At 40.4% G+C, this 18333-nt stretch overlaps 1 protein-coding gene across 6 annotated transcripts in view; it reads right to left on the reverse strand.

Annotated features, from left to right (window-relative positions):
- The window catches only part of LOC140730350 (tetratricopeptide repeat protein 7A-like), a 260040-nt gene that overhangs the window by 104500 nt on the left and 137207 nt on the right, over positions 1–18333 (reverse strand). For 5 of the 6 annotated variants that reach the window (XM_073050642.1, XM_073050644.1, XM_073050645.1 and 2 more), the window contains 2 exons: positions 11720–11792; positions 5739–5899 (listed from right to left, as the gene is read on the reverse strand). The exons of the other annotated variant lie outside the window; for it this stretch is intronic. In XM_073050642.1, the coding sequence (XP_072906743.1) occupies positions 5739–5899; positions 11720–11792 (234 nt within the window). The remainder of the gene's footprint in view (positions 1–5738; positions 5900–11719; positions 11793–18333) is intronic. 6 annotated transcript variants of the gene reach the window in all.

An 18333-nucleotide genomic window follows, 5' to 3' on the forward strand; every position in this document is an offset into this window, starting at 1 on the left:
CCACGGTCTGTTGTGTAGTCTGTAAAATAGCCCCGTTAAAGTGGTTATACTTTGCTTATCCTTCAGTTCCACCATAAAGTCTCGCTGGATGAGTTCTCCAATCTGTTGTGACTGAGCAGTGCCATTACAATTTCTCTGATTAGTAACGTCTCCCCTCCCCCTTTAATCCTTCCTGCTCCATCGCTTCTAAAACAACAGAACCCCAGAATATTGAGCTGCCAGAGATGGGAGCTAACGGAGATGGGAGTAGACTCTCACATGGTGGATTGGATAGTGGACTACTTGACAGATAGACCTCAGTATGTGCGGTTGGGAGACTGTAGGTCTGACACGGTGGTCAGCAGCACAGGAGCGCCGCAGGGGACCGTGCTCTCTCCGGTCCTGTTCACCCTGTACACATCAGACTTCCAATATAACTCGGAGTCCTGCCATGTGCAGAAGTTCGCTGATGACACGGCCATAGTGGGGTATGTCAGGAATGGACAGGAGGAAGAGTATAGGAAACTGATACAGGACTTTGTGATATGGTGCAACTCAAATTACCTGTGTCTCAATATCACCAAGACCAAGGAGATGGTGGTGGACTTTAGGAGATCTAGGCCTCATATGGAGCCAGTGATCATTAATGGAGAATGTGTGGAGCAGGTTAAGACCTACAAGTATCTGGGAGTACAGTTAGACGAGAAGCTAGACTGAACTGCCAACACAGATGCCTTTGTGCAGGAAGGCACAGAGTCGACTGTACTTCCTTAGAAGGTTGGCGTCATTCAATGTTTGTAGTGAGATGCTGAAGATGTTCTATAGGTCAGTTGTGGAGAGCACCCTCTTCTTTGTGGTGGCGTGTTGGGGAGGCAGCAGTAAGAAGAGGGACGCCTCACGTCTTAATAAGCTGGTAAGGAAGACGGGCTCTGTCGTGGGCAAAGTACTGGAGAGTATAACATCGGTAGCAGAGCGAAGGGCGCTGAGTAGGCTACGGTCAATTATGGAAAACCCTGAACATCCTCTACATAGCACCATCCAGAGACAGAGAAGCAGTTTCAGCGACAGGTTGCTATCGATGCAATGCTCCTCAGACAGGATGAAGAGATCAATACTCCCCAATGCCATTCGGCTTTACAATTCAACCGCCAGGAGTAAGATATGTTAAAGTGCCGGGGTTAGGACTCAATGTATTTAAGTAAACTACTTAAGAACTTTTTAAAAGCTATTATTAATGCTTTTTGAGAGGGTGATTTTAAATACATATCATATTTTTACTGAGTTAAGTATTGTATGTAATTAGTTTTGCTACAATAAGTGTATGGGACATTGGAAAAAATGTTGAATTTCCCGATGGGGATGAATAAAGTATCTATCTATCTATCTATCTATCAGTCCTGCCCCTCCTGCAACCAAGTCTCACTAATGGCTACAATATCATAATTCCAGGTGTTGATCCATGCCCTGAGCTCACCTAGCTTTCCTACAATACTTCTTGTATTAAAATATACACAACTCAGTACATTAGTCCCATCATTCTCGACATTTCATCTCCTGACTTTAAAGTTTTAACAACATGTCTCCACAACCACTCCACTATCTCTGCTTCCCATTCCCCTGCACCCTGAACCCCCCCACCCCGTGCAGTGCTAGCAAACCTTCCCGCTAGGATATTAGTCCCCCTCCAGTTTAGGTGCAAACCTCCTCTTCTATACAGGTCCCAGCTTCCCTGGAAGAGAGCACAAAGATCTAAAAATCTGAAGCCCTTCCTTCTACACCAACTCCTTAGACACGTGTTAAAACTATATGATCTTCCTATTTCTGGCTTCACTAGTACGTGGCACGGGTAGCAATCCTGAAATCACAACCCTGGAGGTTGCATCCTTTAACTGAGCTCCTAACTGCCCAAACTCATTTTGCAGGACCTCATCCCTCTTTCTATCTATGTCATTAGTACCTACATGGACCACAACCAGTGCTCACCCTCCCACTCAAGAATGCCAAGGAGTCGATCTGAGATGTCCTGGACCCTGGCACCTGGGAGGCAACATACCATCTAGGAGTCTTGTTCTCATTCACAGAACCTCCTCTCTGTTCCCCTAACAAATCCTCTGTCACCACAGTGTGCCCCTTCTCTCCCCTTCCCTTCTGAGTCACAGAGCTAGAGACCTGACTGCTGTGAATTTCCTCTGTTACATCAGTTCTCAGTGCTACAGGTACAACTAAACAGTGGAAGAATAGGACAGACAAGCAAGGACAAACTTAAGGTGCATATGTCTCTTCCTATGTGGTAGCAATTGAATGATTTCTTTCTGGGGCAGGGATCATATCACATCAGACTCCATAGATAAAACTGTTGTCACTTGGACATATATGACATCCATTCACCAGACAGGGTCAAAACACTTACTGCCATCTGTGCACACTAAGAATATTTGCTACCCTCTTCAAGGGGAAATAAAAACAGGAGAAACAATAAATGTGACCCACGTTCCAAAATTAGATAAATGGAGCAGCTAATACTGCGTCAGAGAGAACTTCAGCATTTTCTAATATGTATATACAGTCAAAGATAAAGCATGGTAGTAATCCAACAGATCTAGGAGCCAATGTGATGATAGTTACTGAAAGAATAGCTCATGAATTGTTGCTAAAATACTAGAAATTTGAAACTCCCAAAAAATCAGCAGCTGCATCACCCAAATAACTGGAATGGTCCAAGCCAGAGGCTCACCATTGACCTCATGAAAATGATTTACATCCTCCAAAATTTATAAATTAATAGATCTTCAAGTTTATAAGATGATTTTGATAACTGCTTCTAAATTCAAAGCCTCCATCAGGCTGTGCATGTCAGTAGCAGAAACCAGCTTCTCATTAAAGATGCAGAGTGAATGGCAACGTCGGTAATGGAGCAGCTACTTAGAAGTGGCTAATTAAGAAAAATTTAAACAATATTACCCTGTGGTGTTTTACATTCCGTAAGCAAGCCAATGGCATTCAGATTGCTTATGGTAAATTATAAGCTTGAAGCAGCAAAGATCAATGAGAAAATGTGGGTACAAATGAAATATCCTTTGCCACTTTAAGGATTGAAAAGTTTGGAAGAGAAATATAACATTGTTTTCCTAATGGATCCCAGAAGATGTACCTTGTTTGCTTTCTCATTGCAAGTGAATGATAAATGTACATTACTAACAATAGATAATGCAAACAACCAATGTCCTCATTACCATGAGTTACCAGCTCTTTTCTTATGTGATCTATTGTGTTCTGCATAGATCTCTAAAGGAAAAGATTATACAGACTTGAACATGTTTCTTTTCCAAAGGTGACTGCAATATTTATATCAGAATCAGAATCAGGTTTATTATCACCGGCATGTGATGTGAAATTTGTTAACTTAGCAGCAGCAGTTCAATGCAATACATAATCTAGCAGAGAGAGAAAAAAACAGTAATAAATAAAATAAAACATAATAATAATAAATAAACAAAAAAGTATATCAATTACATATATTGAATAGATTTTTTAAAAAGTGCAAAAGCAGAAATACTGTATATTTAAAAAACAGTGAGGTAGTCTCTAAAGCTTCAATGTCCATTTAGGAATTGGACGGCAGAGGGGAAGAAGCTGTTCCTGAATCACTGAGTGTGTGCCTCCAGGCTTCTGTTCCTCCTACCTGATGGTAACAGTGAGAAAAGGGCATGCTCTGGGTGCTGGAAGTCCTTAATAATGGACGCTGCCTTTCTGAGACACCACTCCCTAAAGCTAGAAACATAGAAAACCTACAGAAGAATACAGGCTCTTCAGCCCACAAAGCTGTGCCGAACATGTCCTTACCTTAGAAATTACCTAGGTTACCCATAGCCCTCTATTTTTCTGAGTTCCAAGTACCTGTCCAGGAGTCTCTTAAAAGACCCTATCGTATCCGCCTCCACCACCGTCGCCAGCAGCCCATTCCATGCACTCACCACTCTCTGCGCAAAAAACTTACCCCGACATCTCCTCTGTACCTGCTTCCAAGCTGTGCCCTCTCATGCTAGCCATTTCAACCCTGGGGAAAAAGCCTCTGACTATCCACACAATCAATGCCTCTCATCATCTTATACACCTCTATCAGGTCACCTCTCATCCTCTGTCGCTCCAAGGAAAAAAGGATGAGTTCACTCAACCTATTCTCATAAGGCATGCTCCCCAATCAAGGCAACATCCTTGTAAATCTCCTCTGCACCCTTTTATGGTTTCCACATCCTTCCTATAGTGAGGCGACCAGAACTGAGGACAGTACTCCAAGTAGGGTCTGACCAGGGTCCTATATAGCTACAACATTCCCTCTTGACTCCTAAACTCAATCCTACGATTGATGAAGCCCAATGCACTGTATGCTTTCTTAACCACAGAGTCAACCAGTGCAGCAGCTTTGAGTGTCCTATGGACTTGGACCCCAAGATCCCTCTGATCCTCCACACTGCCAAGAGTCTTACCATTAATACTATATTCTGACATCCTATTTGGCCTAGCAAAATGAACCACCTCACACTTATCTGGGTTGAACTCCATCTGCCACTTCTCAGCCCAGTTTTGCATCCTATCAATGTCCCACCAGATGTCCTGGGTACTTTGTAGGCTAGTGCCAGGATGGAGCTGACTAGATTTACAATCTTCTGCAGCTTCTTTCAGTCCTGTGCAGTAGCCCCTCCATACCAGACAGAATGCACTCCATTGTACATCTATAGAAGTCAGAGATCTTGACACAGAGGAACTTGAAGCTGCTCCCTCTCTCCACTTCTGATCCCTCTATGAGGATTGATATGTGTTCCTTCATCTTACCCTTCCACAATCAGCTCTTTCGTCTTACTGACGTTGAGTGCCAGGTTGTTGCAGTGGCACCATTCCACTAGTTGGCATATCTCACTCTTGTATGCCCTCTCGTCACCACCTGAGATTCTACCAACAATGTTCATTTTTTAGGAACAATGTTTATAGCATGTTTATTTTTACTCAAAACTAACACCTAGCTTGATGCTAGAACAATTAATTTCCAAAATTTAGTCAGTATGAATACATAGAAGATTTCAACACAGGAACAGGCCATTCGGCCCACAATGTTGTGCTGAACCAGCTAAAAAGCAAATCAAAAACACCCAAAACACTAATCCCTCCTACCTACACTATGCCCATCTCTCTCCTTACATCCATGTACCTATCCGAACATCTCTGTATTTGCCTCTACCACCATACAAGCATCCACCACCCTCTGTCAAAAACTTACCTCTCACAGTCTCCTTGAACCTATCCCCTCTCACCTTTGATGCGTGCCCTCTGGCATTAGACATTTCAACCCTGGGAAACAGATACTCTCTGTCCACTCTATCTATGCCTCTCATCATCTTGTAAACCTCTATCAGATCTCCCTTCAGTCTCCACTGCTCCAGAGAAAACAATCCACACCAATTACATTGAAGATTATTAAATTTATAAAGTCAAATATTTAAATTACATTTACTCTGTACACATTCTAATTTTCTGAAAACTGTAAATTTAATTTCCCATGTAATACCATTCTTATCATATGCTATGTTTTGTACAACTCATACATGTTCTATAAATTACTACTCTCAGAATGAAATCCATTTTGGTACTAATTAAGGCAACAGAAGCTCCTTCTACAAGTTCCCAACTACCATTGACAAATGGGAAGGTATCAATCACAGGTAATGGAAATAAGTCCTCAGATATGAATACTTTAACAATACCTGAAGTTTTCAGGATATTCATTGATTGCCATGTTAATAACTTCCAGAGACTGTTGATAGTGTTTTTGAGCAGAAAACAGAAGTGCCAGTAAATGGAGAGAATGCATGTCATCACTCCTGAGTTTAAGGGCTATTTGTAACAGTTCAATCGCTTCAGAGATCTGCAAAAGAAACAAAACACGGGAAATATATAATAAAACTGCAACAACATTTAGAAGCCCTAGGTCAGCTAACTTCTGGATTGTCATAACCTGCCTTAGAATACAGGAACTAAATTTGTTCTCTAATTCTCTGTCACTTGAAATTAATTTTTTATTCTTCCAAACGGCACTAGCTAATCAAAGGGATGAATGCAGAAAAGAAATGCTATAAAGAGTGCCAATTAAATTAGTCTGTAAAAAGGGAATTAAAAATATGTCTGCTGCCGCTTACAGCACCGAGAAGACAAAGGCAGAAGATGAAGGTGAATTGAAATAGTTACTGCTTGTTAATTCACCACAGATAATAGACAATAGGTGCAGGAGTAGGCCATTCGGCCCTTCGAGCCAGCACCACCATTCACTATGATCATGGCTGATCATCCACAATCAGTACCCCATTTCTGCCTTCTCCCCATATCCCTTGAATCCGCAATCTTTAAGAGCTCTATCTAGCTCTCTTGAAAGCTTCCAGAGAATTGGCCTCCACTGCCTTCTGAGGCAGAGGTAATAGTCACCAGTAATATAGCTAACTCAAAAATAAGGAGCTGCTGAAAACTTGCATTAAGTGTGCATATGCAAATTGTTGAGAGCTACAAGAAGGGGGAAGGAAGCTGTATCAATCAAAACAGTTGATTTAATTAAACAGAAAGTCATTGCTTTATTATCAATTAAACTTCACTAAGTACTATTCAGAAATTTAAATGGCAACGTTAACAATACCTCTTTTAAAAACATCACCTAGAAGAGAAAGATTTTTTCAAAGAAGCATTTAAATCATCTGTCAATCAATGACAGTAATAGCAATGGAAGTTTAAAGAAAAAATAAGAAGCAAAGATCAGACAAAAAAGATAAAAGAAATAAAAAGAACAATAGATATAATAATAAAATGATTAATCAAAAAATGAATAAAAAGGAAATTATGTTGGAAAGAGAAGATGGAATATAGTGCCCTTTTCATAAAACATTGTCACTACAAGCTGTGAGAAAAAAAAATCATATCTGGTCCCCGAGGATATATCTTATTTAATTTAGGTTTGTGAAGAACCTTACAATAGTGTCTAAATCTAGCACACAATCAGAAAAGTTCTGTTCCAAAATATGTATCCATCAGGCCTGTCTCCAGATATCTGGCATCTTGCCATTTCATAGTTGCAAATCCCAGTGAGCCCACTGTCAAGTAAAACATTCAAAATAGGTGATGAGAGGCAGTCAGATCATGAAAAGCATTGCTGGGAATAATATTTCCCATTTGGCAATACTTGACCTGACTAATTTGACATTGGCGAACATCCTCAGTTAATGTTCCTGAGAAACTGTTTGTGTTTTTGGTGTGCTACATTTGTTAAAGCCAGCACAATGATGGACACAATGTTATTCAGAACCAGGAAGAACCTGATTGCTCTTCTTACTTTGAATATAAAAAGATGTAGGACTTATAAATGCTTTTATGTTTCTAGTTTCTGCATTGAAGAGAAGTTGGCTATTGTACAAATCAGAAGAAAATGCTGGAAATTAAAGAAAAATCCCTCTAGACCAGGAGTTCCAAACTTTATCATGCCATGGACCCCTACCACTAGCTGACGTTGGGAAGCACTGCTGCAGACCAACAGTTTTAGTCATTGACCAGAAAGTTGTGCAGCAGGGACCCATATACACTGCAAATTTTCCCCAATGGATCCTTAGGCAAATTCAGAATCAGAATCAGATTAATCATCACTGAAACAGGTCATGAAATTTGGCGTGGAAGCTAGTACCCATGCTGAAAAGACATGATGGAAAGCATGCTGGAAATATTCAAATAGAAACAAAGGACTTTGTAATCTTGAGCTGGGGAAGAGTATGATCAACAGTAAGTAATGTCAGTATATCCTGCCAAGTAATCTTTGTTTGTATATGACTAATGGTAAGAACAGTAGCAGCCTTTACTGTGATGGCTCCAAGTCCACATTGAGTTTACTGTCATATGCACAAGTCCAGTGAAGTACAACAAAAAACTTGCTTGCAGGAGTATCTCAGGCACGCTGATTCAGACAACACACAGGACATAAATTATACAGAAATCTTATATGACAGTGAAGAAAGAAACAAGATAGTAGTGCAAAATCATTATCTGAAACAAATCCATGGTAGTGGAAGAGGTGGCCATCGTGTTCTGTTGCTGAGGTAGGACTGGAGTTGTACAGGTCAGTTCAACAATCTGATCGTTGCAGTGAAGTAGCCTTTTCTGAACTTAATCATGTGGGTCTTTGGGCTTTTGAAATGGCATTTGAGACTCTGTACACATGAACATTCAGGTAATGGAGGGGTGCAGATCACATCCTGGCAGCATCACTTTCAGCAAAGATATCGAAGGCGGAAATACCTGTTCCTGTGTTGCACTCTTCTATGCCCTACCTCCAGACCGATGGTAGCAGCAAGAAGAGGGCAGAGCCCAGGTGGTGGGAATCCTCAGTGACAGATGCTGCCTTCTTGAGGCAGTACATCCTGTAGATTCTGACAATAGTAGGGAACGGTTGTGCCATGATAGACCATGATGTTCCCTACTGTTTGCGGACTCCTGCATTCCTGTGCATTGCAAGTGCCGTATCAGGCCACTGAGGATATTTGCTACAGTAAGTGCATAGAAGTTTGTTAAGTGTTTGGTGACATGCCAAATCTCAAGTGTCAAAGAAAGCAGAGGCACTGGTGAGCCTTCTTCATGATTACATCTCTGTGCTGGGTCCAGCACAAATTGTCTAAGATGTTAACATCATTCCACGGCCAATCCAAAACTGAAATGGAACCAAGTTCCATTTTTGAAGAAAACCAAGGGACTAATTGTTTAGTTTATGGTAGGAGAGAGCTTGTTGCTGAACTGCTCAATACGCTGTCCCATCTCATTCCTGCACACTGATTTATTCAATACCAATGTCAACTGTGTCATTGGTGACTTTGTCAAGGGCACTGATGCTGTGTTTAGTCACACAGTCATGGATGTGTCATGCAGACTAAAGATGCACCTGAGTTTGCTGTCAGTGGGGACGAGATGTTGTTATCATTCCATACTGACTGAGGCCTGCCAATGTAGAAGTCAAGGATCTAGACAAAAGTGCAGGGGAGCTTAGTGATAATTATGGAGGGAATGGTTAGCGTCGAACTGTAGTCTGACCTCTGTGCTTTTGTTATCCAGATGGTTCAGAACAGAATGGAGAGACAACGAAATAGCATCTGCTGTTGACGTGTGGTGCTGATAGGCAAATTGAAAGGGATCAAGGTTATTTTTGAGGCTGGATGTGAATTGCTCCATCCAACCTCTTGAAGCACTTGAGGCCTTCTAGCACTAACCATCTCACACGATGGGAACTTCAGTGCATGAGGAACAATTAAAATGGGGAAAATAAATACCTGAATCTGTTCACCTGCACAGCTTTCATCATGTGAAGATATTCCAAGCTACTTTCACGTAGCAAAGAGCTTGCTGTAATAAAAATATCCATGGCAAGTCACATTTGCACCACACAAGTGCCCAACAATAACGATATCTAACAAGAAAAAATACAGCTTTTATCCCAACATCAGATGGCGTTACCATCCCTGAATCCCCCACTGTAATATCATGGGGGTCGCCACTGACCAGAAACTGAACTGGAACAGCCAGTTCCTCTCTGTGGCTCCAAGGGCAGAACAAAGGCTTGGAACTCTGCTGTAATTAATTCATCGCCTACCCGTCTCCCGTCAAGAATGTGATGCAATACACTCCACTTGCATGGATGAGTGTGGCTCATAAATTTACTTATTGTTGGCAGAGTCTCAGAAGGTGATGAAAGGACATACAGGAACATGATACACCAACTAGTTGAGTGGTTTCACAGCAACAACCTTGCACTCATCGTCAGAAAGACCAAGGAACTGACTGTGGACTTCAGAAGTGGTAAGATGAGGGAACACACACCAGTCCTCATAGAGGGATCAGAAGCAGATAGAATGTACAGTTTCAAATTCCTGGGTGTCAATATGTCTGAGGACTTAACCTGGACCCAATATATCAATGCATAAATTTATACAGATGTACTGTGGAGAATGTTCTAACTGGCTGCATCACAGTCTGGTATGGGGGGTGGGGGAAGGAGCTATTGCACAGGATTTAAGTAAGCTACAGAAAATTGTAAAAATTAGACAGCTCTATCATGGGTACTAGTCTCCATAGTATCCTGAACATCTTCAAAGAGCAGTGCCTCAAAAAGGCAGCTTTTAGACCCCCCAACACCCAGGACCTGCCCTCTTCTCATTGTTACCATAGGGAAGGAGGTACAGAAGCCTGAAGGCACACTCTCAATGATTCAGGAACAGCTTCTTTCCCTTTGCTATCCAACTCCTAAATAGACATTGAACCATTGGACACTACCTTACTTTTATTACTTCTGTTTTTGCATTATTTCAATTTAACTATTTAATGTACATATACGTACTGTAATTAATTTACTTATTTATTTTTCTATATTATCATGTATTGCACTGTACTGCTGCCACTAAGTTAACAAATTTTACAACCAATGTTATTAACCGTGATTCTGATCTACAGCCATTCACTCGTTCCACCACCAATGAACAGTAACAGCAGCTTGTACCAAAGGTTCAAAGTTTAAAGTTAATTTATTATCAAAGTACATATGTTACCATATGCTACCATTAGATTCAATTACTTCCAGGAATTTACAGGGAAAAGTACAATAGAATTTAATGAAAAACTGTACATAAACAGACAAATACTGACAAATATATGCAAGACAAATTGTGCAGATAAAACTAATACTTGAGAACGAGTTGGAAAGAGTCCTTGAAAGCACCTTAAATCGACAAACTGCACCTGCTCGGACAAGGGCAGTAGAAACATGGAACACCAACACCTGGAAGTTGCTCTCCGAGCCACACACCATGCTGACTTGGAAATTTATTGCCGATTATTTGCTGCAGGATCAAAATCCCGGAGCTCTCTCCCTAACAGCGGTTTGGTAATACCCACATCTCACAGACTGCAGTGGTTCAAGGTGGTAGCTCACCATCATGTTCTCATGAGCAATTAGGGATGAGCTTTCATTTGTACTTTCAGAGTACTGTGATTATCAACATATTGTTCTTCTACATTTGTGAAAGATTGTTGCAAGTACTGCAAACTCATAAGTAACTCCACAGTAGTCATTCCTCTGACTGCTTAGATTTACAGCCACTGAGTCACGTGACCAGCTTAGTGACTTGTGCGCCGTTGTATTTGTGATGTGGGCAGCTGTGTGGTTTATTTTGTTTTCTAGTCGATAGTAGCCAACTTCTATTAGAAACACAATGGCAATGAAATCACTCCATGTCATGTTTAGTTTTGTGAGTCCACTTAACATTGTTTATGACAAAGCAGAACTCAAACACGATGTACACAGAGGTGTTGATGGGTTTCCCTGGCAATGTCAGGTTCAGCACAACATCTCCTACTGATGTATTGCAGATTCTCAGTTGTTACAATGCAACGTTTGTGACCTTTGAGCCACCTCTTAAAGGGACAGGAGCAGCACATTTCCCACCACAGAGCAGTGCTGCTTCTATGGATGTCACCATCTATGTGTGTCATTTGCATGAAGAGAATAATTTAATACAAAGCTTCATGAAACACATTAAAGTGCAAAAAAACACTTTCGGGTTCAAGCTTCTGTGCTTAAACTACTGCCCGCACATAAAACTTTGTGCTATACCATTGCTTTAAATGTAAAAATTGAACAAATGGGCCAACAAGTAATAATTGGAATACCAACCTGCCTGTTGAATGCCATCTGTAAAGATAGGTATAGGGCAATCCGATGATCGTCAGGATCCAAACTGTGAGCTCTAGGAGGTTGGTACATAGGATTTTGATAAATTATAAAATAAATAAATTAAATTAATAAATAAAGCCACACAATAAATATTCAAAAATTCAATACAAGAGGAAAACAATTATAAATCAAGGTGAAATTTCCATAGCAGCTAGTGTAATTGACAGCATCAGCAGTCAGGGTTCAATTGCCACCACTGTCCTGTACATTCTCCCCATGACCATGTGGTGTTTCCTCCCACTTTCCTCCCACGTTCCAAAGATGTACAGGTTAGTAATTTGACGGCACGCTATGTTGGCACTGGAAGCATGACAACACTTATGAGCTGTCTCCAGCATATCCCTGGACCGTGCTGGTGTTTGACACAAATGACGCATTTCACTGTAGGTTTCTATATACATGTAACAAATAAACCTAATCTTTCCTAATTTAATGTGATGAAGTAATAAAACCTGGTTACACAGCTACAAATTCGAGATGACTTAATTGCAACAATAATAGCTCTATGTGAATATAGTGACATTTTAAAATATTGCTTAAAAATAGACCAATTGGCAATGCTTTGAATTTAATGTTAATTAAATTCTGCAATCCTTAGCACACCAAAGCTAAATATTACAGTTAATGTCAATGTCTGGTCTATCTGATCATTTCCATTTATAAAAGCCAGTTACCTGTATGTGGCAATGAACAAAGAATAGCATATATACCAAAAAGATTATTCCTTTCCCCCACACATACTGAAGAATTGAAAATGAACTTTTCAGAAAATGACAGAATATTTAAAGGTTTTCTTGTATCAATTTTCTTTCCTAAAGCCAGGATTTATGTGGACTAATTTTGTATAATGTATTTATTTCTTCACCGTCTTTTAGGTGTTCTTTCTCATTTAAAACAATGCTGATGAATATATTCAAAAAAAAGAGCTTCCTCACTGACTCTTGGATAGCTTAGACAAGTCAAAAGAACAAAGGAGACACACGAGAACACAGATGTAGCCATAAACAAAACGCTGGAAGGCCAAGCAGCATCTCTCTGGACAGAAATACATCGTCAATGTTTTGAGTCAAGGGTAGATTTGACTAAGTAACAAAGCTGTGATGTTCAGTGGTGACATAACTAACTGGATAAGTGCCAGTTTCGTTCCTATTGATGTACGAAGGATCATGAACTTGGACTTTTGCCTGTCTATAGACTCCATAACAGGGAAAGTGGCATGTTCCATAAGGGAGTTCATAGAATCCTAAGGCTCTTAATCATGGTACCTTCATAGCCAACGCACTACATTACACTGCTGAAAATTGAATTCCTGCCTTGAATAACCATCTTGCTGTCACCTTTGAAAATACAGCCATCTGAATGGAACGAAACAAAGCAAACAACAACATCAAGTGATGGCTAGTAACAAGAGCACTTCACATTATCTCACCATTTCACAAAAAAACATTATGCACACAACTGGGCCATGAGTCATTTTCAGGCAAAGAGTCTATTGGGAAACAAATCAAACCAAAATTCTCTTAAAACTGAACATACAGATGAAGGGTTTCGGCCCGAAATGTTGTCACTACCTCCTCCCATAGATGCTGTCTGGCCTGCTGAGTTCTGCCAGCATTTTGTGTTTTTATTGAACATACAGACTACTTATTTATTGTGATAGATGGTTTAATGTTCTTATTCATAAGACTATAAGACATAGAAGCAAAACTAGGCCACTTGGCCCATCGAGCCTGCTCTGCAATTCCATCATGGCTGATCCCAGATCCCATTTAACCCCATACCCCTGCCTCCTCACCATATCCTTTGATGCCCTGACTGATCAGGAAATGATCAACTGCTGCTTTAAATATATTTACGGACTCGGCCTCCACCGCAGTCTGTGGCAGATCATTCCACAATTCACTATTCTCCGGATAAAAAAAAAATTCTCCTTACCTCTGTTCTAAAAGGTCAGCCCTCAATTTGGAGGATGTGCCCTCTAGTTCTGAATACCCCTATCATAGGAAACATCTTCTCCACATCCATCCTATCTAGTCCTTTCAACATTTGGTAGGTTTCAATGAAATCCCTTTGCATTCTTCTAAATTCCAGTGAGTTCAGGCCCAAAGATGCCAAACGCTTCTCATATGTTAACTCCTTCATTCCCAGAATCATCCTCATGAACCTCCTCTGGACTCTCTCCAATGACAACACAACCTTTCTGAGAAATGGGGCCCAAAACTGTTGATAATACTTCAAGTGTGACCTGACTTGTGTCTTACAAAGCCTCAGCATTATCTCCTTGCTTTTATATTCTATTCCCCTTGAAATAAATGCCAACATTACATTTGCCTTCTTTACCACAAACTCAACCTATAAATTAACCTTCTGGGAGTCCCAAGTCCCTCTGCACCTCTGATGTTTGAACCTTCTCCCAATTTAAATAATAGTCCGCACTATTGTCCTTTTTACCAAAATGCATTATCATACATTTCCCAACACTGTATTTCATCTGCCACTTTTTTCATTTCATTTTTAATCTCTTTTTATTGATTTAAAGATATAATATATAAAGACAAATACAAATCAGAGGTTATATCAAATACATATTACAATAGAAGTACAAACAAAAAAAGGAGTGTACACTATCAAAATCATGTATAGTATAATATTGAGCTAATATATAAAAGGAAACACAACTCCTCTTAACAATTCAAGAAAAAAAGACTAAAAATTTCTATTATTAAGAAGAAAAAAAAACCCCACTAAATTATTTTTAGAACGTTATCCAAAGTCATAGGTTTGGACCTACAACCTAATTCACTTATGGCAGTCTTTGGGATCACTCCAAAGGAAGCAGGATATGTTTCTGCTTCCGCTCAACGTATTATAGCTTTTTCAACTTTACTGGCTAGGAGGGCTATTTTGTTGGATTGGAAAGATCCTAATCCACTTACTGATTTTTTATGGCTCTCCTCCATTATGTCGTGTTTAAGCTTGGAGAAAATTAGAAGTCGGACATTCGATACATCTTTTGAATTTGAACAAACCTGGTGACCTTCCATTCAATAATTTCATATGATTTAAATTTTCTTTTTTTTTTACTTTTTTCACTTCTTTAGGTAATCTTCTGTCTTCTTCTCCATGATGTTTTAGATTTGATCGTAAGGATTTCTCCCCTTTTTTTGTAATTATATCCTCAAATGGAATGCCCAGTCTTTTTTTTTTGTTTTAGGTTAGTTTAGTGGGGTTTTTTTCATCTGCCACTTTTTGTCCATTCTTCCATTTTTTGTCCATTTTTCCAACTCCTTCTGCAATCACATTGCTTCCTCAGCAGTACCTACCTTTCCACCTATCTTCGTATCAATCTGCAAACTTTGCTACAAAGCCGTCAATTCCATTATCTAAATCATTGACAAACAATATGAAAAGTTGCGGTCCCAATACTGACCCCTGAGGAACACCACTAGTCACTGACAGCCAACCAGAAAAGGCCCCTTCATTCCCACTCACTGCCTCCTGCCTGTTAGCCATTCCTCTATCCATGCCAGTATCTTTTCTATAATGCCATGGGATTTTATCTTGTTAAGCAGCCTCATGTGTGGCACCTTATCAAATGCCTTCTGAAAATCCAAGTAAATGATATCCGCTGCCTCTCCTTTGTCCACCCTGCTTGTCACTCCCTCAAAGAACTCTAACAGATTTGTCAGGCAAGATTTCCCTTTTCAGAAACCATGCTGACTTTGACTGATTTTATCATTAGTCTCGAAGTACCCCAAAACCTCATCCTTCATACTTTCCATCCACTGAGGTTAGGCTAACTGGTCTATAAATTTTCTTTCTTTTGCCTTCCTCCCTTCTTAAAGAGTGAAGTGACATTTGTAATCTTCACATCCTCTGGTACCATGCCAGAATCAAGCAATTCTTGAAAGTTTGTAACCAATGCATCTGTTATCTCTTCTCAGGACTCTGGGATGTAGTCCATTTGGTGCAGTTGACTTATCCACCTTAAGACCTTGGAGTCTGCCTAGCACTTTATCCTTTCTAATAGCAATGACGCTCACTCCTGCTCCCTGACTCTCACGGACCTCTGGCAAACTGCTAGTGTCTTCCTCAGTGAAGGCAGATGCCAAGTACCCATTAAGTTCATCTGCCATTTCTTTGTCCCCCATTACTACCTCACCAATATCATTTTCCAGTGGTTCAATATCAACTCTCACCTCTCTTTTACTCATTATATAACTGGAAAAAAAACTTTTAGTATCCTGCTTTATATTTTTGGCTAGTTTTCCCTCATATATCATCTTTTCCCTTCTTATAGCTTTTTTTGGTGCCTTTTGTTGAATTTTAAAAGCTTCCCAATCATCCAACTTCTCACTCACTTTTGCTACCTTATATGCCCTTTCCTTGGCTTTTATGCAGCCCTTAACTTCCTTTGTCAGCCACGGTTGTCTAGCCCTCCCATTTCTTCTTCTTCTGTGAGACATATTTATCCTGCGCCTTGTGAGCTATTCCCAGAAACTTCAGCCATCCCGACAGTATCCTCCTCCAATCCAATTGAGTAAGCTCCTCTCTCATGCCTCTATAATTCCCTTTCTTCCATTGCAATACAGATAGATGTGACTTCTCCCTCTCAAATTGCAGTATGAATTCAATCATATTATGATCACTGTCTCCTAAGGGTTCCTTTACATCAAGCTGCCTACTAAGATCTGGTTTATTACACAACAGCCTAAGATAGACTTTCCCCGGGTAGGTTCAAGCACAAGCTGCTCTAAAATCTATCTCGTAGGCACTCAACAAATTCCCACTCTTGTAATCCAACATCAACCTGATTTTCCCAATCCCCTTGCATATTGAAGTCCCCATTACAATTGTGTCATTACTCTTATTACATGCCCTTTCCAGTTACCTGTGCAATCTCAACCCCACATCTTGGCTGCTCTTTGGAGGCCTATATATGATTCCCATAATGTTTTTTTCACCCTTGCAATTTCTTAACTCCACCACTAAGATTCAGCAATCTCTGACCCTATGTCAACCTTTGAACGCCATGAACACGAGGAGGAGGGGGGAGGGAGGGTGTTATGTAAACCAATATTGAAGTTTATAAGAACTTCTATGTTGGACCCAAAAATGATTGCTTCCAAGATTATCAGAGAACAATTCAGGGTTCTCGGGGTTTCAGGACTGGCCGTTGTTTGGCACGCCAAGGGTTCGGCCTGAGAGTCCAGCTCATACTTGGAAGCCTAAGATCTTGGGGCTCTAGAGACAGATGGATCGAGGGTTGGTGTCACCACAGGAGACCTGTGTATCAATGGGGGGAGTCAGAAAATTTACTGCTGTGGGCCTGAAGACCCAAGATCTTTGCGATCTTCAGGCACAAAATTCGAAAAGAGTGACGTAACAGAATTTTAACATCATAAACGGGTGAGTTGTTATGTCTCCCCGCTGGCTGGGAAAATGGAGACATCTCCCTCTCTCTTATTAGGGAGAGAGAGAGAGCTTGTGGTATGTCGAATGCCGGATGAAACGTGAAGTCTTTGGGGTGACTGCAAGTCTGTGTCTTTGCTATTGTTTTGCTCAGCTTGAGTGCTCGGTGATGGTGCCGATGCTTTTTTTAGCTGGTGGCGGGAGGGGTGATTGTTGCTCGGTGCCGTTTACGTGCGGGAGGGGGGAGCTGGGGGGGGGACTTTGGGGTTCTCACGTTTAACTGTCATTCATTCTTTGGGGCACTTCTCTGTTTTCGTGAATGTTTGTGAAGAAAAAGCATTTCAAGATGTATATTGTATACATTTCTCTGACATTAAATCGGACCTTTGAAAAAGTCACTGCAGAGTGCATGTGGTGTACTTTAATAGAAACCTGTATTGATCAATTGTAAAATAACTGAAGTTTTACTCAGGTTTCATCCTCCATCCCACATAAAAAAGTTATAAAACAGATGGAGGCTAGTTAGACCATGTTGTCTGTGTCAGTTGGGGAAAAAAAGATCCACAGCCTTAAGAAAATTGAAAAAAACTTGCATATACTGGAAAACAAAATAGAAACAGAAAATACTACAAAAATCAATCATGTAAAACTGCATCTGTGAAAAAAGAAACGGTTAGTGTTTCAGGTTCATCTTTCAAAAGAGGTGTTTTGCGCCTGAAGCATTAAATGTGTCTCCTTCCACAGAAGCCTGCTGTATTGGTGTCCATGAGATTGGAGTTGGACTGCTCTGGAGAAATTGCTCTTGTGGGGTACATCCCAACACGAGATGCATGTGATGAGGATTCATGCCCCTACCATCCATCTATGCAGTGGCTGTCAGGCCTTTCTCACACATTTCATCTCGTCTTCTACAAATTAATCTAAATCTATGCTTCCTGAGTTTTGACTCCTTTGTTAAAGGAAAACTGTCCTTCCTATGTATTCCAAAAAGGCCCCTCATGTAGTTTCTTTAGCCAACTTTGTAACAAATAAAGTATCTCTGGATTATTCAATTTTTCCTCACAGCCACAATTTTAAATTTTTGAAAATAGCCTTGTAAATCTCCTCTGTACCCTCTCCAGTGTCATTACATCTTTTCTGTA

This window comes from Hemitrygon akajei, chromosome 7 (assembly GCF_048418815.1).
Source record: "Hemitrygon akajei chromosome 7, sHemAka1.3, whole genome shotgun sequence".
NCBI lineage: Eukaryota > Metazoa > Chordata > Chondrichthyes > Myliobatiformes > Dasyatidae > Hemitrygon > Hemitrygon akajei.